A 22,588-nucleotide genomic window follows, 5' to 3' on the forward strand; every position below is an offset into this window, starting at 1 on the left:
TGGGAGAGAAAGTGCTTGTTGTCATATGCATATGGAAGCCCACAAAGATCCCAGCAAAAAAAAAGAAATTGCACAAAATACTCCCAATGAAACATGCATGCCTCCTGCGGTTTCATGAGAAAGGATGCGTAGCCAGATCACTGCTCTGATTTCCATGGGACTGTCTTTAATTTCAGACCTCGATGAATGTCAGACCAAACAACACAACTGCCAGTTCCTCTGTGTCAACACCCTGGGGGGCTTTACCTGTAAATGTCCACCTGGTTTCACCCAGCACCACACTGCTTGCATTGGTAAGGCAAAATTACAGTCGGGAACTTTCACACACTTTTGGTAGGTACATGAAAGTTGTATTTTAAATGATTACTAAATCGTGTCTTCATACTTCTATTTAGAACAGGCCCCTTGTAATTAGTGGTCTAAAGAAGTTGCTAATGGTACAGACATTTTTTCACAAGAACAATATCCTGAGAAAGAAAGGCCTGAACAGTCCAAGCACATGTGCACCGTATATTCCAGGCAATGCCTCTACATCATGTTCTGAAAATAGCTATGGTGTCCAGATAAAATGTGTACAGGCTCGTGGTAATTTAGAGCATGCTAATGAATACAGGGCATTTTTTTTTTTTTTTTTACATTTTAGAAAGCACATGCTAAAAGATGTTCCGTCTGTATTCTCTAAAATTATTCCTGCAGTGGCCCTAAAATACACCCTAGTTTCAAACCTCTCAGAAATACAGTTTTTCTTACCATGTTTGCCTTTAATATAACAGTGAATGCAGGCTTAGGTTTTTACATAGTGAAGATTAAGCTTTCATCCATCACTTTTTACTTCATGTAGTAAAATGTAAGTCATGTGTGAATAACTGGGATGTCTGACACCTCCTTCTTGGTGCTTTGCTAGACAACAATGAGTGTGGGTCTCAGCCTTCACTCTGCGGGGCAAAGGGAATCTGTCAGAACACCCCTGGAAGTTTCAACTGCGAATGCCAGAGAGGGTTCTCTCTTGATGCCACTGGATTGAACTGTGAAGGTGAGTTTATTTGCTTAAAAATCCTTTATCTCATAACAGCAAACTACATATTTCGCTCAACCTCCAAGCCATTAGATGATAAATTGCAGTCATCTCAAAAGAGAAAATGATGGTTTAGCAAAATAGAATCTGGCAATTGAATTTTGTCCATAAGTTTTAGTGATCTTTTTGAGAGCAGAGGAAAATGTGAATGTGATAAAACAAAAATTCTGGAATTACAAATTAACTTTTAAAAATAAGCTGTTTGAACGCCAAATGTTCTCTTTGATATGTGGATGCTAACACATGGAGTGGTGGAGGTAGGCGAAGAATAGAAGTTTTTTGGGTTAGACAAAGGGGAATGAAGGATAGGGAGGGTGGATGAAAATAGGAAAGACAGTAGAATGAATCAGACACTATTTTCCTGTGTTCATATATGCATATATCACCAGTGTAACTCCACCATCATGGACAACCACAAGAATGGGACTTTATACTCCTTGTATGAATAATATGTCAAAATACATTCTACTGTCATGTATAACTAAAAAGAACAAGTAAATGTTTTTTTTTAAAAAAAAAAACCTGTTTACCTAATCATTGATCTGAGAAATAATTGATTTGAAAAAGAAATCTGTGCTCAACATGGTTTACGGTGGCATACAAATATACCACAAATTAACAATAATTGGGCTTTTGTTCCATGATGGTTCAAAGTGTAAAAAGTTAAATGGAAAAAGAGAACCTGTTACCACAGGGAATTAGAGAAATGTATTGAAAGCACTGGGGAAAACTGATGGCTATTTCTTCTATCTTACATGGGCTGAGACTCCTGCCATATTGTCTTTTTCTACAATGAGTTTTCTCTATAAAGTCTCCCCAGCAATAGGTATTTCCTCTAATAAAATCCAAAGGAACAGTTCAATGGTGACAAAATAAGAATCTGCCTGCAGTCGATAAAATACCATCCAGGTCTTCAGTGTTTATATTGCAAGATCTAGTATATTATAGGACAGATGTATTAGGATTGGTCTCTTCTATGGGATAAACCATGACCAAGATCATGAGCTGCATACATTTCCTTCTACATTCTTATGTAACCTTACAATGTATATTTTATTGATTTAATTATCCATTTTAAATAAATTATTCCTAGAAATATGATTTTGAACTCTTTCTATATATGTTCAAAGTATTTAATGAGTTCTTTATAAGACTTATAGGATTTTTATGTCTTTCAGCCAAAAACTTATTTTAAAACTTTTGAATTTTAACTGGGCACGGTGGTGCACACCTATAATCCCAGCAGCCCCAAAGGCTGAGGCTGGAAGATTGCAAGTTCAAAGCCAGCAATTTAGCGAGGTGTGCTAAGCAACTTAGTGAGAACCTGTCTCAAAATAAAAAATAAAAAGGTGCTAGGGATGTGGCTCAGTTCCCCTGTATTCAATCCCTAGTACCAAAAAAAATTTTTTTCGATTTTATATTTGAAGTCACTGACACACTGAAAGTGTTCTGAACTTACAGCTGCTTGCCATGTGTGAGTCCAGCTCATGACCATGCACATAAGATACCACTTATTAATTATCCATGTAAATTTGTTACACATACATCAGACATGCCGATTTTATTTCACTCTTTCTGGGTAGATTTCAAAGCCTCAGTTGTCATTCCAAAAGAGTATGCATATATGAACAAAGAAATTACTCCATATGTATAATAATACCACATCTTGTCTAAAAATAACAGTCAAATACTTAAAAGGGATTTGCATCTAATTAACCTTAAATGGTAATAAAAGTGTTCGCTTCCAAAACCATTATACTTTTTAGGTATCTCTTAGTGCTTGTATCTTCCACAAAATGAGAATTACATGTGAATCACTTTGGAATCTACTAGAATATGTAATGTGTGTATCTTTATCTATATATAGATATGTATATAATTTACCAGATAAATCATACCATATGTAGTTAATCAATCCAAAATGCACAACATTTGTGGTTGCTATGGTTGATTTGCTGAAATTAAGCTGTTATTCAGAGCACTGATATACCATGGTCTGGTGGAGAGCATAGAATGAGCTGGTTTCTTATCTCTGAACCATGCTTTGTGCCACCACTGACTAATAACCATGTGACTTGGAAAGAAATCATAGCTTCTCTGGGCACCATGTCTTGTTTATTTGTTCCCCTGAAGGTTGTGTTTAGAATGCATTCAAGAAGAGTAGAGGAAAGGGGGACCTAAAGATTTTGCTGGGGTTGTTTTTGCAGATGTTGATGAATGCGATGGAAACCACAGGTGCCAGCATGGCTGCCAGAACATCCTGGGAGGCTACAGGTGTGGCTGCCCACAAGGATATATTCAGCATTACCAGTGGAACCAGTGTGTTGGTGAGCGCTCATTGATTACATAACCCCTGCTTTATTCGCCTTAAAGTATCTCTACATAAAGTGAACAAATAATAAAGGTTCAAAGTCTCAAAATAGCCTTTGAATTCTAGAACTTAAAAACTAGTACTTAAGACCGACGTATGGGAATTCATTCTACTGCATGTCTGAAAATATCTATGATAAAAACGCTTTTGAGTACCCAATGGTAACTCAACAGTAATCTTATTTTAAATTGCCACTAGAAGTAATCTTAAGTTTCTGAAGATAGGGTGAAGAATTATCATCATCATCATCATTTGCCCTAGTCAGCTGCTTTTTATCAGGAATTTGATGGCTTTAGATTTGGGACTTAAAGGCTAACCCATCCATTCCCCTCCTATAAATCTAAAAGAATTCAGATCAACTTAATGAGGAAAGTCCATCTGTGCTGTCCTGTCACAGAAATTTAATGAAGGATGCAAAGTATTTTAAAGTAGAAAAAGTAACCTGTAACAACAAGCACTGTTGACAACTCCAGACAAAGTGTTGATAAAATATGTAGGCACTCAACTCTGTTTCTTGCATTGATAATCACGGAAATTCTTCAGTGACAGAGCAAGCGATCAAGGAGAACGTTATTCTATTTGAATAACCAGCTGACTGACTTAGCATATGCCTAATTTCTTGGCTCCATTTGAGTGCACTTCATAGACACACCATCCAACAAATTTTGACATTAGAAGCCGATGTTGCTGAGCTGAAGGGAAACAATAGTCCTGCAAAGAATGATGGATGCTTCCTGTTTGTAATGATTTAAATTACTCAATGCATTATTCAAATATAGTGCCATAGTGAGCCACTAAATAAATTAATCTCATTTTACCCTTTGTGATCCTCTCCAAAGAAATTTCAATGACAGTTTGGTGAATTGAGAAGATCGTGTATGAAGTGTCAATTCAATCTCTTTATGTTTTTTGAAGTTCCTGACTGTAAACATTTAGAGCAAAATTAGCTGCACAAGTTTTTTATGAATTTACGAGCACTGTTTGAAATGACCTAAGAATCAAGGTGGTGTGGTATATCCCAGTTTCCCTTTATGAGATTCTCAGAGTGGGTACTTCCACAAAGGCATCAACCAAGAAGAGCTTACACTAGAGTTCAGCCAGAAGCCTGTGTGCCTTCTAATCAGAGGAATAGTGGTTTCAAAGATGAGACCAAAACTAAAAGTACGTGAGGCAGATATCCTCAGTTTAACAAATTTTAATTTGTGAGCTCACTTTTTTTAAATGGCCAACTCTAAGCAACAGGCTCCTGTGTCTCTAACTCACAGCAAGAATTTTATTTCAGAAGGTTCTAGTTCTGTGCAAAGTTAAGAAATCCAGCTAGTCTCTTAAAAAAAAAATGGCTGCCTTTCTTTCCTTAAATCCATACAACACAGTTGGAATTTTAATTCAAATATGTGGCAGAAATAGAATGAAATCACCCACCAGAAACTAATACCAGCAACAAGTTAGCAGAATAAGAATTGTGACAAAATTCAAATTGAAAGGCCATAAACATTCTTTATCTGTGACTTTGAAATATTTTCAGTCATTCGTACAATTGATGGGAGAATATAGAAAAGAAGTATCTCAGACAGATTTATCTGGGTCTTTTAGTAAATGACCAGAACTGTCAGTCAATGCACTAGACACTTTAAATTGATAAAATTTTAAATTTATGATGTTATTAATACCACCACCAATTCAAGAAAAATAGAATTCTTTGAAAGTGTTACTATTTTTAAAAGCTTTCACGTCAAACTAACAGTTACCATAGAGAATTTAAAACATTCCAGTATCTAAGATTATACTGATGGTAACATTCTCACCTATTTACAAGTACTGTAATTATTCAAAATTGAAGATGTGTAAATATTATTAACTTTTGCTCATGAAAAAAATGCTATCTTAGTATGTGAAGCCTTTATTATTTAGTTAGTGCCTGTAGTTTTCAGTTGCTTTCATAGACTTTCCAAAATAATTCAAGCATAGCTTAGAAAGGTTCAAGTCAATTCAAAGTATGTTTCAAACAAGGCCATATTTTTGTAAGACTATAAAATTTTATCATGCTATACATTATGGCCTATAAATATGAGGTATATCATGGGGCTTCCAAAAATATTAATGTATTTGAAAACATTCTTGTGACTGGTATGTTTAAATGCAATTTATTCAATTTAATTGGTTTTGCCTGGTACTTTTTCTACCTGTGTCTGAATATATTAATGTCGAGATCATATCATTAAATTATAATCTAATTTAGAATCCCTGTTAGGAAAGAAATACTGCATATGAATGTCAGATCTATTTATAAAAGTAGATGAGCCTTCCTGGCAGAATTCCAAAACTTTCATATATAGAAATAAAATAGCCATTATATTTATGTCACATGTAGCCAAGTTATTGAAAATTTATAGACTTTCTCCTTAAGTAATAAAAGTTAAGAATTTTCACATATTAGGTAATCAAGTATATTTTATATTCAGTGACTGAGAGTTCTGCATTTAGTGGTCTTAGTTAATTCCAAAACTAGACTCATCATGTGAAAATGTGCCTAATAACATTTACCCTTCCAATAACCTCTGTGCTGTCCTTAACGAAGTTTAATTTCCTGTCTGAGAACTGTCTTCACTGAGCCCCCATCTGCATCTCCCATAATCTCACTGAGCTCTGCAAGATCTGCTCCTCCCTCCTAGCTGTCAGGGCTCTGGGGCACACCTCCTTGCAATGGGCCTGTTTCCCCACAAGGATTGAAATACACACTTGTCATATATTAGGTAAACAGACACTCTGTGTTCCATCTGTAGTCACAAGAATTGAAAGAATTCCATGGAGCAGATGTGATTTGTGCCCAGGGTGAAATTTGGATTATAATAAAGTCTAAAGGAGTCAAACCACATGCTATACATCAACCAGACGGCTAAGAGCAAAATTATAACCTCCAAAGTTAAAAGCACAATCGGGCTTTGAATTTGTGATTTGTGATAATAGCAACTGAAAGTATAACCTATAATTATCCTGTCAGGCATGTATAGTACAATGCTAGTCATTAAACGCTGCACCTCGGCAGAGGGCAGGATGCAAACCTACCTCCGGAGGCACCGTCTGCACTGCGTGGCGTGGGTTCTCAGGCACTCCAAAGGTTGTTTGTTCAGTAGATATAAATAGTGTGTTTCCATTTAATTATTTTACATACTTGTTCCCATATACAGAGGAGATTTGGGGAATTGCTGGGAGAGTAGATATAAATGCAGATAGATAGGCTTTTTTGAAAATTGAGATACACATACCATAATCCTCACCATTTTAAAATTTATGGTTAAATGGTTTTTAATGTAGTCTCACAAGGCATGCAGACCATCAACACTACTAATTCCCAACACTACTAATTCCCAACACTACTAATTCATTATCCCAAAAAAGAAAACCCATACCTAATAGTAGTCATTCTCCAGCCCCTGGCAACTACTCCTCTACTCTCTGTAGATTTGTTTGACATATAGCCTTTTGATTACTTAAGCAAGCTATGAATATCTGTCCCCCAAGGACTGCTAATGTATTCAAAAACAGTGTGAACAGAAAATAAAAGGGCAAAGCAAGGTTTTTTAAAAAAGACATAAGTTAAGGGGCATTTTTTCATTTCATATGCTTTGCAAATCAACTACCAGAGTAATATATACAGTTCTAAAGTTATCTTCCCCATAAAATCATAGGTACTTTGAGACTCCTGCTCTTTTCCATATTAACTGCCCCTTCTTGTATATATGTAAGAGTTTCTTTCTTTGTTTTCACAGATGAGAATGAATGCTCCAACCCCAATGCCTGTGGCTCTGCTTCCTGCTACAATACCCTAGGAAGCTACAAGTGTGCCTGCCCCTCCGGGTTCTCCTTTGACCAGTTCTCCAGTGCCTGCCATGATGTGAATGAGTGCTCATCCTCTAAGAACCCCTGTAATTATGGCTGCTCCAACACGGAAGGGGGCTACCTCTGTGGCTGCCCACCAGGCTACTACAGAGTGGGACAGGGGTAAGATGGCCCACCAGCGTCCCCAAACAGCAAACAGTGGCCCAGCAAGGCAGCCATTCCTCCCATCCTTGAGTGCAGGCCACCTGGCTACCTACCACTTCTAAGAAGGGTACAGCTTTTAAAAGCCACCAAGAGGTGGAAATGGTGCTCGGTGCTCTTAAGGCACAGGAACAAGTACCAAGAAGGCACCCAAACTGTGTTTATGGCATAGGATTAACCCCCTTTAGAGTGAGCTGAAGACTTGAACTTTAATGCAGTTATCACTTTTTGTTCCTCATAATGGCCTGAATTGGTTCAGTCAGACCCCAAGTCCAGAGACAAGGTAGATGTTTAAAACTGCAGCTCTCATGTTGCCATAGATACCTGGGCTAAGAGAGAGATGTGGAAATGGCCTCAACCCAAATTCTTCTACAGACTTCTGCAGGTGCTAATTAATCCCTGAGGAAGGAGTCTTCTTTGTTTGCTCATCTGGTTTTTTTTTTTTATTGTATGAAGAAAGGCTGGTTCCTAGTGAATGTGGTTCTGCTCGGCACACACCATCTCCACCAGGCTGGCTTTCCCTTCAGCTAATTGCACTTGCTCAAGACTTGTCAGCTGTGGCTGATTAGATTGATTGATTGCCCCAGTGCATCCTTCCCTCAGGACAGCAGTGCTCGTTAGCACACAAGCTGGGAATTAAGGAGTCAGTCAGGGTCATCTTCCTGGGAGGGAGGGGTGAGTGAAGCAGGCACTGACGGGGTGTGGACCAGTGTGTCCAACACTGGTTTATAATAGTATTTAAAACCAAGACTTGGTCTAGATGAGGGTCATCTCAAACTAATTCATTGGTTCTTTTATTAACAAAAATATAAGAATTCAGAAATCTCACTTATTAGAGCAATTTACACCTGCTTCTACCTCCTTGAGTAAGCTACCCTCCAAGTGCTTCAGTCTAATTAGATTGGGAATTAAAGAAGCCTTGGGCTCACCTGAAAAGAAATTTTGCTGTTTCAAAACCAGGGGAAATCTTCTGATGTTGCGTGTGAAGAAAAGAACTAGGAAGAATTTTCGGGTGATTTTTGTTATGAGCTTAGCTTTAGCATTTGCTTTGTTGGTTTCGTGTTCTTGAAAAGTCAGCTCTTCCACTGGAAAAGTGTTGTTCGAGTCAACAGTAAATCCTAATAATGCTTCATCTCTTGTAAATAGCCACTGTGTCTCAGGAATGGGATTCAACAAAGGGCAGTACCTGACTCTGGACTCAGAAGTGGATGAAGAAAACGCTCTGTCTCCAGAAACGTGCTACGAGTGCAAGATCAATGGCTACTCCAAGAAAGATGGCAGGCAGAAGAGAAGTGTCCAGGACCCCACACCCAGTGCTGTGAGTGGATCTCACTGTTTTCCCACAAAATTTTATCCACATGAAGGTCTTTCACATAGTGCAGTTATGGAGTTTCAGCCTCGGTATAGTTAAACCTGTCTGGAAATAAGGGATACATTAATAGACCCAATAAAGACAAGTAAATTAAAATAAGTTGAATTCACAGCTCAAAACAAAGACTTGGGGGAAAGACCTTAAGTTTCACAGTTTCAGATCGTTTTCTTTTGTTTTAGTTTTTGATTTGTGCCAGAAAATATAAGATTTACATTTAGGAATAAAAGTGCTTTGAAATGATTCCAAAACATGACATTCTATTTTGAATTTTTCCGATTCTAGTTGGTACGTATGTAACAGTCATATAAACATTCTAGGCTGATTTTAATTTTCCATAGGTCCCCCAACTAGATCTCATATTCTGTGCTTTATTGATAAAATATATGTTCCTGCCATAAAAAAATGTTGTCTTCAGTAGGGTTTGAATTTTCTGCCTCTGGTATGTCTTCTCCATTAATGGCATATTAGCAACATAGTTAAGGGCCATAGACAGCCTGGTTTTGAATATATTCCTTGACCCTCCCCAATGAGTACCTGTGTTACATGGGCCATGTTTATTTAAACTCTCTACTTTGGTTTCTTTACCTGTAAAATGAAAATTAAAATACCCAACCTTTGAGGGTTGATGGGAGGGTTAGTTGAGTTTAAACACATGAAGTGCACAGAACAGTGCCTAACACATATGTCACACATGTTCTGTCCTTCTTACAGTAATTAATATCCCATATCTGGAGACGTTGATGATTTCCCTAAAGATCAGAGACAATATGAGGTCACCACTCACCACTCTTTTCAGTTATCATTCCAGAGAAATTACTCAACCAAAAAACCTAGTCAGCAACTAACTGGCAGTGTGAACTGGTAACTTGCATCAGTTTTCAGGGCCTGAGGAACTTATCTATATGATGAGACTTCTTTAGGCAAAAAGGCTTTGATTGTATTTTATAAAAATAAGTCAATGTTACATTTACCTTAAGTGTAGACTAAGGTGTCCAGTTGATGTTGAAATGTGACAAGTGAGTTATTCATCAAGTCCCACAAACTATAAATGCAGATATTCTGTTTATCAAGACCTTCCCATTATGAGACTAGGAACATCTTTCTGCCTTATTACTGATGGACACTTCTGAGCCACCATAGTGATATCCTTGCTTAATGAGTACCAATTCAAAACAAGGTTTTTTTGCCCTTCATATCTTACATAAGCAGCATTCTTGCACCTTGCAACCCTCTGACCATATCACGCTCTGCCTGTCTGGATTTTACTAAAGCTGATTCAGACTGTAGCCCTGGGGACTCTGCAGATCATTCACTCTGCATGGTACAGATGGCTTCCAGTAAACTCACTCATCATTCCTCCCTTGCAAATCAGAGCTGAGCTTTGAACCTTCAGCATGAGGATTCCTCTGGGTACAAGCCCTTCTAATGAACAAATAGCAGCACTTCTCGTTGTGACTCCAGGAGAAAAAAAAATTATACTCATTTCCTAAATTGCCTTTTTAAAAAAATATTAATAAGCATGATATTCCATAAACGCATCAAAAAACTTGAAATGTGAATGTTCTTTGTAGTCTCAGTCTGTAACTTTAATGACCTCATTAAGGCTGAGTGAGAAGTCGTAAAGATTTACAGAGCATCCTCTGTGGAGTAGACCTTTCCTCCCAGCTGTCAGGAATTTTCAATAGCCTCTTTCATAACCACTATTAGTGCAGAAAGGGAGAGTGGGAAGCCACAACCTGTCACTGTGGCTGCTGTAACTCCTGAGGCCATAGATCCCTTTTGAGCCTGCTGCTAGTGTGGTTGAAACTTGTCCCAAATGGTTTTCTGCTCTTTCCCCAGGTTGAACCCATCAGCCTAGAGAGTGTCGACATGGACAGCCCCATCAACATGAAGTTCAATCTCTCTGGCTTTGGCTCTAAGGAGCACATCCTGGAACTCATGCCCGCCATTGAGCCCCTCAACAACCACATCCGCTATGTCATCTCCCAAGGGAATGATGACGGCATCTTCCGCATCCACCAAAGGAATGGGCTCAGCTACTTGCACACAGCCAAGAAGAAGCTCACGCCCGGCACATACACACTGGAAATCACAAGCATCCCTCTCTACAGGAAGAAGGAGCTTAAGAAACTGGAAGAGAGCAATGAGGATGACTACCTCCTAGGGGAGCTCGGGGAGGCTCTCAGAATGAGGCTGCAGATTCAACTCTATTAACCCTTCACAGACTTGGTTCCAGGCTCAAATCCCAGCACAGCCAGCCTTCAAAAACGTTTGAAAAGACAATGACTAATTTTAAAGAGGAAAAAAAAAATGACTTTTGTTTCTTTCCTCCCTGTCTCAGACTTTTGGAATGTTGACCCTCAACAGGGAGGGATAATTTAGACTCTGGTGTGGCCAAAGATTTGAGTACAAAGGCAACCGTGGTTACTGTATTTTTTATATAACTTCATTTTAAAATATATTAAAAAAAAGCTAAATGTTCAAGAGATCAGCATATGGCACTAAATGCACAAAAATAATGTGAGCTTTTTTTTTTCTGTTAGCAGTCTGTAACACTTTGGGTATTTTGCTATAGTTGCTAATTAAAAAAAATATAGATGTTTATTTATTTTTAATGCAGTAATATATGGAGAAATGAACAAACTATGTAAACAAAAAGGGAAACTCGCTTGTGTTTTCTTTAGATTTATAAATTTGAGCTATTTCTTTTAGAGGTGCTTTTAAAAAAATTCAATAGATTCAAGAGATGTTTCCTTTGGTTTTCTGCCAGTCATCCAACTGGTACACACACCTGATTATTTTAAAGAAAAGCCTCAGAGAGCTGAATGGGCAGTGTAATCAATAATTTAGAAGACATGAATGTCATTTGATTCTTTATAAAGGAGATCAAAGCCAGAGCAGCTCATTGTGACAATATTTCACATCAACAGATATACCAGGCAATGGAAGTTGAAGCACAACCACTGTAGCAAAATACCTTGACTGCTTGTGAGACCGTTAGCGTTGCAGGCCAAACCGTACTGTATTTCCTTCTCATAACCTCAAGGAACCACATGTGCTACCCACAACACCTCATTCCTACCCAGGGTGCGCTGCGTACTTGTGGTCCCGTAGGCAGCTGAAGAACTGCCGTTCCTTTGAATAGGAACACCTGGCGTTCTGTAGTGTTTGGTGCTGTCTTAGATTAATGGTGCATTTATTATGTTCAAGTTGTTTCAGGATTGCCATATGTGCAAACAAATCATGCAGTGCAGCCAAGGAATATATGTTGTTGTTTTTTTTTAAGTCCATTTTTTTTTTTAGAATTTTCATTAATACTGTAGTTATACACCATATGCCTCGTTTTATCATAGCTTATTGTATATGAAAGATGTTTGTACAATGAATTGATGTTTAGTTTGCTTTAGTCATTTAAAAAGATTTTTGTACCAGGAGGTGCTAATAAGAGTATGTCTCCGTATTCTCTACCCAAGAACCTGTCCCTGGACCAATGACCAAACCTCATATGTGAAATGGCCAAAGCACATGCAGACTTCCAGTTTGTTCCTCTCACACCTGTGTTGACCAAAGATTAGTAAGCAGTTATATCCCTGTTTGGGGTTTTTTGTTTTGTTTCATTTTTAATAACTAAAAATAAATAAATAAAAAGAGAGAAACTGTAAATTTGTAATCAAGTGTTTGTGAGGAAAAACTTATGGTTTTGGGTTTTGTTTGTTTTTGTAGGTCTGTGTATCAAATATGACACTTTTCTCGCAATAAAGCTTATTTTGGGGTAGTTTTCTGGCTGAGAGTTTTATGGAACTACAACCCCTGTTGCACTTGTGGGAGGGGCCAGAGCTTTGCTTGTGAGGACATTACTAAAGTTCCAGATGGAGAAGCAGTCACACTAACAGGAAGGCAAAGGAATGTGGTCAAATATGCGAAACAGAGTCATCGGGACTGTTCAACTGATGATTGCAATTTAAACTTACATTCAAATTGAAGGACGAGATCAAGGTAGTGAGTTTTTCTAAGCTTCCTGGGACCCATTTTCCTAGCCACCTCAAAAAAATTCTTCACTTCCTCCACAGGCATCCATGAGGAAGTGAAGTGTTCTTTAAGGTAGAAATTTCCCTGAACCCGAATATTTAAGCAAAAGTAACAGCAGGCATAGCCCAGGTCAAAGGGCACCTTCACCAGAAATCACCCAAAGCTGCTTAGCTACATTCTACTCCATGGAGAAGTGGATAGATGTAACAAGTTTTTTTTTAATGTGAGTTCTCTTTTGATTCATGGCTGAAATGAGCACAAAAGTCTTACAAAGTTAATTCAATACATGGTTTAAGAATTTGTGTGTTTCAATTTTTTGTCCATGGAATAAGAAAACAAGGAAATATTATGACTGATCTTAATGTTGTTCTTTGCCAATCAGAAATTAGCTGCATGGAATAAGAAAAGTATTTGCCTCGGGGCATCCTTTAAAACTTAACATGCATATTCAGTTTCATCTGGCATCTATTATTGGTACAGCATGAGCACTGTAATGTGAAATTACCTGGAACCACATTTGACTCTAGCTTTGAATATTGAGCAACAGCATTCTTAGTTTAGCTTTGACCTGCCCATGAGGAAGTTGAGAATCCACACCACTAGGTTATTTACACAGAAGATAAAAGACGCTTAGGGGTATTCCACAGAAGAATGTGCTAGAAGGAAATGACTAAACCAAAAGAATGGATCCTAATTAGAATAAGATATACTCCATGTATGTATAATACATCAAAATATATACTACTGTCACATGTCTCTAAAAAGAATAATTTTTTTAAAAAAAAAAAAAAATGCCTTTTCCAGGAGGACCCTTCAGAAGGCACCTCTGGTAGCTCTAGTATATGACTCCCTTATTGTGAACAGTGACAGCCACAATGTATGCCTCTCTGGTAACTAACTGCTAACAATATTTTCTGTACCATTTGTCTTTCCCATTAACTTCACATGTGTCTCAGAAATTACCTTAGTTTAGTTATAGACAACTTTATAGAAAAGTAAAGCGTATTGTAAGCCCAGACATACAAACCAAATCCATCTATTATATGTATTAATGATAATGGTCTTCAAATGACTTGAATCCTCTTTCCACTCACATTTAGATGTGGAGCTTTTAAAACTTTAGTCCTACTTAGTACCTTTGGATTTTGCTTGTAGTAGATTAGCTTTAGTCATTTTTATACATGAACGTTGGAGATCATTTATGATAACAAACGAAATTTATACTAAATTAAACATCTGCCTCTTTCATGGTCTAGGAATATCAAACAGGTTTATTCATATAGTCTTTCCCTTCTAAATAAGGTCTATTTTGCATTAATTGCCTTCTTAGTTCTAAGAATAAATGCTTGGGACTGAGGGTAAGGAATACCTGAAAAGTATGAAGCATGAGTCTATTCTAGTCCTTCAAAACTTTAGGAAACAAGTTAATTTTGAATAGCAAACTGAAGCATGTGAATATGTCGATATTTGAGCAGGTATGATCTACAAAATGACAGTTTCGTATTGTTAACAATACAGTTAACAGTTCAGCAATATTCATGTTCCTCAAGGAGAGACTAAAAATCTAAAAATCCCCCTTCTCTTCAAAAGACAATAAATTGCATTCGCTCCTTTCGAAGCTGCTGGTGGCTCATTTGTACTTCTAATTGCTCACAGAGAATTACATAATTTATTCAAATAACCACTTTTTATTTTTATTTATTTATTTTTGGCACCAGGGATTGAACCCAGGGGCCCTAAACCACTGAGCCACATCCCCATTGTTTTTGTTTTTGAGACAGGGTCTCACTAAATTGCTTAGGGCTCATTAACCTGCTGAGGCTGGCTTTGAACTTGCAATCCTCCTGCCTCAGCCTCCCAAGCCACTGAAATTACAGGCATACACCACTGCACCAAGCTCAAATAACCACTTTCTTTCTGAAGTCATTGGAAAGAATCTAAATCATACATCTTTGGAATCTTGATAAGATTACTAGAAACTGTTTAGAGACAAATCCATAAGGGGAAAATTAGGATATAGCATTTATTAAAAAAAAAAAAAAAAAAGTAAAGGAACTTCTAAGGAGACACAGGGAAAGATGGAGATCCATGGCCACCCTACAGGAAATAAGGGTGTCCACCATGTTTGCCATCTCAGCCCAGTCTACATTTGACATCTGACTACTGGTTCATTTTTAATTTTGTAAAGTATACTTGCTTTCTCAAAGATAAATCTATGGTTTCTTTGCTTAATAAGACTTATGTTTCTGCCCTTAATTTTCCTTGAAAACCTTTTCAGTATACAGAGTAATGGAATCCTGAAACACAATGTAGTCCTCATTATGTTCAGCAATTCAACCATGGCGGCAGTTTGATCTTGTGGTTAAAAGAAACAAGACTGTTGAAGCAGGCAGACGTGAACTTCAATTCCATCTGCTTGAACAATCTACATAATCTCTCTGAGCCTTGGTTTCTTTCCTCAGATGATCTTTCCTTACAATGTGACCGAAAGTACTGAACAAGAGGACAGACAGCCCTGCCAGCAGAGGGCCCAGCTTGCAGATAGCAAGCACTCAGTAGCAGTCAGTTGTTTTTTTCTTCCTCCTCCTCCTCCCACTAGTAGTTTAATCACCACTAGGAACATGGGACCACACATTGCACAAGGCTCCTTCCTATGCATGGCTCTGAAGCTCCTGCCCTCCCCCTGAATCATAGGCCCACACCTAGATACACAGCATCAGGATGAGTCTCCTAAGTAGCCTGCACCTCTAGGAGACCTTTAGAAGTCTTACAGTTATCACTGGTGTGGACAATCTCCACCCTGCTCCTCACTTAACTAAAATTGTGGGCTACCACCCTGGAAATCTAAACCACAAACCAGCCAGAGCACTCACATCTACAGAACCATTAGAAAACTGAACAAAAATAAAACGTGGACATCTAATAATCCCTTTCAAGATGATTTAGTGTCAGAGGAAGTCAGAACTAGAAAGGCCTTTAGAAATCTATTCATATTTGCAAATGAGAAAACTGAGTCCGAGATTTGTTAAGAGTTGAGTGCAGTGCTAGTTTCTTCCCAAGTGAGACCAGAACCCTAGTTGTCTGGTTGCAGTCTGGAGATATTCATACTTCCAGTACATGGTAAGCCTATTTGGATCTCTTTTAAGCCCTAAGGATATAGGCCAGTTCCCATGGTTTTGGCTCCTATTGAATCCAAAAACATTTTCCAAGCACAATTTAAGCACTGCTTTTTGTTTTGTCTACCCCACCCTCTGTGTAACTGCTCCCAACCTCTCATAAACCAGAGATTTGTATATGTACTGAAATACCAAGATATTGGCTGCTAGAGTAGACCCCACCCAAATCCTGCAGTCTTGTAACTACACACTAGAGTCCTGGCTTTAAAGGGTTAAACATTTTATTTAAACCAGACCTTTAAAACTTTAAAACACACACACACACACACACACACACACACATTTGTATAACCAAGAATGCTGAAGGAAAATACACTAGTTGCTTGTGTTGCTTAATTGTCTTCCCCCCAACCCCTGCGCCTTTTCCTGTGAGCCTAAAAAAGATATTACTAGATTAAGTTGGCTTTCTTTCGAAATAGCCAAGAACCTACAGCTCACATTAGTCACCCCCATTAGGGCTGCAGATTAAATGTCAGGATGTAGTGTAGACACTTTCCAAAGGAAAACAGGAAAACACTTCACATGACTTTTAGAGGTAACTATAAGGAAAGTTAACATTAATCGCCTTCCCCAGACAACTACTGCTTCATGTATAAGTTCCATAGTAGAAGCTGTGAAAAGCCAATTCCTGAAATGGTGTCCAAAAAGCAAGCTCTTGGCCTTCATAAGCTGCCCAGGTTTCCCCCATAGGGCTTCTTCCTGCCTCCTGCTCCACCTGACCCCAGTCCCTTTAGAGCTGGATTTGAGTCTGAGGCCTGTGTATCTTTGAACATCAGGCCTAGGGTAGGGTCCTAAGACCCATGGCCTTGTCCTAGCACTGGGAGGTCAACCTGCAGTGAAGCTGTGTCTAGTAAACCTCTCAGAGCCGGCACAGGAAAATGCTCAGTGAGTGAGTGAATGAAGGAAGGGAGAAGATTCTGACTCCGCACAAATTAAGGCACAAGGCCCACTGTGGGGACTTGGACCTCATCCAAGAAGTGGGAAGTTTCATGGTGAGGATTTTACTGGAAATCCTCTAAACAGACTTCTGGAGAACATTCTGGAGGTACCTTCCTTTATTTTAGAAGAACTTTCTTGATTTTTGCTGCTCTTCTGTACATTTCTAGAAAACCCATGGGTCTCACCAAGGATGGAAAGTAGATTGAAGAGGCAATGGGGGCAGCCTAGCTGCAATGTGGATTTGTGCTATGAGGGTACCCTGAGCCAAACCACTTTTGTAGTATTGTAAGTAGGGGAGGAGACACAAGAATCTCTCTCCCAAGAGAGACATTATATGTCTCTTATTTTTTTTTAAACAAATAGATTAAATGAATATTTGTTGGATCTATTTTATCTAGACCTAAAAAGATTTCTCCTCCAAAAGTCTACAAAATTTAGAGAAATAAGATAATCACATAAGGTTATGAAATGATACATACTTACAGGCCATAGTGGATTCTCCAAAAATGGCCTAGACTTTTGGAAAAGGGAGTGGTACAGCTACTAGACAAGATCTTCTGGAAATTATGGGAATTAAGCTGGATCTTGGAGAAACAGGCAGATTTTGATATATGATGGAGAGTGGAAGGAAATGTCCTGTAACATGCTATGGACATTCCATGCAATGTCTGCAGAAACGAACAAAGAAAATCAGAATATGGATAGCATATTAGAACACAAAGAAGAGATAAGCCAATGGGGACTTGCATAATGGTGCCATGAAAAACAAAATAGAAGTTCTTTGCTCACCACAAAAAAATGGTAAGTGTTTGAGGTGATAGGTATGTTAATTTTTCAAAATCAGTAATTACACATCATTTGCATGTACCAAAATGTCACACTGACCTCCATAAATATGTAAATTATTACATGTCAATTAAAAAGGTTGAACATTTTAAAAAATTTAAAGTATCATAAATAACTTTTTTTAAAAAAACATTTTTTGTTGTAAATGGACACAATACCTTTGTTTTATTTATTTATATGTGGTGCCACGGATCAAACCCAAAGACTCACAAGTGCTAGGCAAGCACTGTACCACTGAGCTACAGCTTCAGCCTTAAATAACTTTTTTTAAAATGTAAAATTACGCCAGGCACAGTAGCACATGCCTGTAATCCCAGTGGCCAGAGAGGCTAAGATGGGAGAATCACAAGTTCAAACCAGCCTCAGCATTGGAGAGGCACTTAGGAACTCAGTGAGACCCTATCTCTAAATAAAATACAAAATGCGGCTGGGGATGTCGTTCAGTGTTTGAGTGGCCCTGAGTTCAGTATCCTTCCACACACAAAAAAGGTAGATTTATTGGAGAGTGGAACCCATGTATAAAGAGTCCCAAAGGCCATGCTGAGCCATCTAGATGTCATCCTGTGTTGATCATTGGTATATAGTTGAAAGTTGAGGAAGAAAAGAAGGCTTAGGATCAAATCCTGAGATGTTCCTCCTTCCAAAAATAGAAAAGGAGGATCTGTAAGAGTATGTGAGAGAAAGAGTATGTGGGGAAGAAGTAAATCCAGAACAACTGGAAGGAGGGGAAAGTTGCCTAGGTAAAATTTTATTTGAGAAAAGTATCATGAGATTTGTTTGCTAGTAACATAAAATCTCCTTTCCCATCTATATCTACTCCCCACACCTTCCAATTTTCATCTCTTTCTGGACTTTAGTCACTTTGTTGGAAACAGTGAGAGAATAAACAGTTTGTATGATCCTTGCCCATAAATAGACTGAAAGCTGAGAGGTAGCATGGCAGAAAAGGAAGAGGGCCTTTGAGATATTAAAAAAAAAAAATGGTGTGGGGGGTTGAATCTTGGCTGTCACCATTCACATGCTATGTGAAGTTTCTCGAGTAATGGTATGCTTTCTAAATGTCTATTTGGGGCACATCTGTTTCTCTTTTGTTTTCCTTTTTTTTTAATTTGGGGGTTTCTGTTTTTGTTTTTCAGCATTTGCATATCCTTTCCTTTCCCCCAGTTCTTTTTGTAACATACCAATTTTGCTTTTGCTTTGGGTAACTACCAACCACCATGGCATACAGTCGTTACAGGGTTTCTACTCAGCCTTGTTGGATTCTGTCTCCTTGGAATTTGAATTTTCAGCAGAATCGATAATAGCCCTTGCTTTCATCCAAGTAGCAAGCACCCCATTCAAACTGAGTCAGCTCCTGCAATCTAGATCTCAGGACCTATCCCATTCTCTCTTCTTTCTAAACCTGGCTCTTCAGTTGTCTCAAAATTCTCTGAGCTACCCCACATCCTAGCAATCAGCTGTTATTGTCAGAATAAATTGTTGCTTACATCCAAAGAACTGTAACCAATATCTTTCCCACTCCAGGACTGTTAGGAGGGTTCAAAGGGTGGAATTCTCTAAGCCCAGGGCCTAGACTATATGGCAGTTGACCAAAAACTGCTTCAATGATGTCAAGGAGAACAAACCAAGTTGTCTCCAGTCTCATTTCCTGTGCCCTCTGCTTCCACAAATAACTCAGCTGGGACAGGACCACAGTTCACAAGAGTTTTGCCACTTTGTTTCCCTGTTTCTTGCATCCTCCCCATCTCTAGTTTGGCAGGATGGAGTTGGGCAGGGCTGCACGGGGCTCAGTCCCAGCACAGGTAAACCTCAGCCAAGTCTGTTTCTGGAGCATGTGCTAAACAAGTCCACTCCACCCAGGAGTTAGTTCTTTACATTTCACAAAGGACCAAGAGAGGGACCTTTCACAAGCCCTGAGAGAGATGTCCAAAACCCCAGGAAGGTTGAAATAACTTAGCAAAGTAGGAGAGAAAAAAAATTAAATGCTGCGCCCATATGTCAGCACTTTAATTAACTGAGTTTCTTTCCATGCTGTCATCCTTTGCTTTTCCTGTAATATTCTGGTAAACCAACTGTTGCATGGGCTGACTGAGTATATGCCTGTGGAGTTTCGTATAGGATAAATAATTACACAAGACATTTTTGAAGGAATAAACGCATTTGGCCTAACAAAACCAATTCCCATCTTAAAGAGGCAGCTCCTCTATATGCCAGTTTTGTCCGTTAGCTATTTATCCAGCAACCTGGCAGTTTAATTCTTCTCCCTTGTTTCCTTGGCCACACTACATACAAATGGTTTTCAGAGTGGGGAAAAATATAAACGCTTTCTGGTGTGTTTTAAATTCGGTTTTATCTACATTTTGTGTCTAACTTTATCCCCCTCTAAAATTTGTTTTACAACAAAAACAAAACAGAGGAATGATATCAGCCCTGTCCCTAAAAGTTTATATAAGTTCCTTTTTGCTGTTGATAATAAAAGGGATTCTGTTTTATGGCGTAGATCGTGTCCAAATACTACAAACATCCACTGTGCACACTTCCTTCAGTCTCTTGAGAGCTGATGAAGGGTTAGTGGGTGACATGTAGGTGTCCCTCCAGGGTCCTCCAACAGCTGCACACTATACAGTCTATCTATGTGACCACAGAGACTGTGAGGAATCTAGTCACCCTCTCACCCTTTAAAAGAGTCACCCTTTAAATGAGGATGAGGAGTTAGGTTTCCTACTCGATGGTCCCAACTCCATCCTGTATCTGCTGCCTTGCAAGCCCTCAAAGAAATCCTGCCTCTATGTGTCACATCTACCTGAAGAAGAGACAACCTCAAGCCCAAGATAAGCTTCATTAGTCCCAGCTGAGACTCTTAAAAAGGAAGAGAGACAAATGGAAACTACAAAATTTTTAGAAACTGTATAAAAATAACAATTTTTCACTTTATCAATGTAGTTACATACCTAGTTTAAAATGCCATCATCTCTAAAACACTAATTTTATTTTTGTTTATTTTTCACATTCATTTAACCAACCAACTTTATTTAAATTCTTTGCATGTATCTCAGACTTTTTATACGTTCTGCACTTTTTAAATCATTTAAGAAAGATTTCTAAACATGCTTCTCTATTGTGAGCTAAATTGGTGGTACTGGGGATTGAATGAAGGGATGTTCTACCACTGAGCTACATCCCTAGCCATATTTATTTATTTGTTTGTTTGTTTGTTTAATATGGAGGACAGAGTCTCATTTAGTTGCCAAGGCTGGCCTCAAACTTGTGATCCTCCTGCCTTAGACTCCTGAGAAGTTGGGATTACAGGCCTGCACCACTATGCCCAACAGATATAACACTTTTCAAGTAGTCCATACTGCAGTTTTTTCCCCTAATACACAAGAACTCATTATATTAACATGGCATTAAGTTGATTAATTATTTTCACTCATCTTTGAGATGTCTATTAAAAATCTTCACAAAGAAACTACTCATTTTGCTTTTTAAGATGATCACCAAAATGATTGTCTTTGAAGGACAATCTGAGACTTGGAATTTTTGTATTCTACTGTGGGAATAATTATTAAATCTGTGATAAATTTACATGCTTTACAATAAAAAAACAAGTCTATCAAGCTGACTTTTATAAAAATCCAAAAAGTTAACATCAATTGAAGTCACTTTGGGATAAAGTGTGTTGTACTTCAGCACCTCATAAAATACAGAACTTTGTAAAATCAACACATAAAGCAACAACCTTCAGTACATGCTCAGATAAATACAATAATTATCATAAACTTAACGTTTATATGCATTAACAAGAAAACCCAAGAATAGCAATTAAGCTGAATGTTTATATACACTAACAGGTTAGAAAAGAAACAACTGTTTCATGGTTAAACCTATATTATATTTTTCACTTTATTTTTCATTGGTATTTTTTTAGTTATACATAACAATAGAATTTATTTTGACGTAATTATAGAAATATGGAATATAATTTACTAATTCAGTCCCAGTACTTCCCTTTCTTCTCCCCTCCTCCCACCCCCTATTCCTTTCCCTCTACTGATCTTTCTGCTATTTTCCTGTAAGTATAATGATTTATGAGAAGACAGGGGGTTTTTTTAAACTTCTTTTTGTAAAATATTTTTTTTTTAGTTGTAGATGGGCACAATATCTTTATTTTTATTTATTTATTTTTATGTGGTGCTGAGGATCAAACCCAGGGCCTTGACACATAGAGGCAGGATTTCTTTGAGGACTTGCAAGGCATCAGATACAGGATGGAGTCGGGACCTTAGAGTAGAAAACGTAACTCCTCATCCTCACTCTTTCCCAGTCCAGTGTAATTTCCATATCCTAAAGGGTGAGAGGGTGAGTAGACTCACATGGACTCACATGAGTTCTTTAAAAAGAGAACACTTCCTGTCTATGGTCAGAGAGAGATGGGAGCACAGGAGGATCAGAGAAATGCAGAAATGTGACATGAAAAGGATTTAACCTGCCATTGCTTTTTCTGAAGATGGAAAGAGAAAGCTGTAGCGGTTCCCAGGGCCACTGGAACAAAGCCCCTCAAATGGAGTGGCTTGAAATAACACAAGTTTGCTGTCTCACAGTTTCCATAGTCCAAAATCAAAGTATTGGCTATAGGGAAAAATCCCCACCCCACTTCCTGACCTCTGGTTGTCCTTGGCATCAAGGGCTCCAAATTGCAGCACTCCAGGGTCAAGGTGTCCTTCCTTCATGAGTCTATC

The 22,588-nt window shown here is 38.2% G+C and overlaps 1 protein-coding gene across 2 annotated transcripts in view; it reads left to right on the top strand.

The window, feature by feature from the left end:
- Positions 1-12,634, top strand: part of Fbn2 (fibrillin 2) — a 221,771-nt gene extending 209,137 nt beyond the window's left edge. For both annotated transcript variants that reach the window (XM_005324144.4, XM_078047996.1), the window contains 6 exons: positions 177-293; positions 905-1,033; positions 3,283-3,402; positions 7,217-7,448; positions 8,634-8,805; positions 10,699-12,634. In XM_005324144.4, coding sequence (XP_005324201.2) covers positions 177-293; positions 905-1,033; positions 3,283-3,402; positions 7,217-7,448; positions 8,634-8,805; positions 10,699-11,073 — 1,145 coding nt within the window. In that variant the 3' untranslated portion in view covers positions 11,074-12,634. The remainder of the gene's footprint in view (positions 1-176; positions 294-904; positions 1,034-3,282; positions 3,403-7,216; positions 7,449-8,633; positions 8,806-10,698) is intronic.
- Positions 12,635-22,588: the final 9,954 nt, after the last annotated feature.

This window comes from Ictidomys tridecemlineatus, chromosome 1 (genome assembly GCF_052094955.1).
Source record: "Ictidomys tridecemlineatus isolate mIctTri1 chromosome 1, mIctTri1.hap1, whole genome shotgun sequence".
In the NCBI taxonomy this organism is placed as follows: Eukaryota; Metazoa; Chordata; class Mammalia; order Rodentia; family Sciuridae; genus Ictidomys; species Ictidomys tridecemlineatus.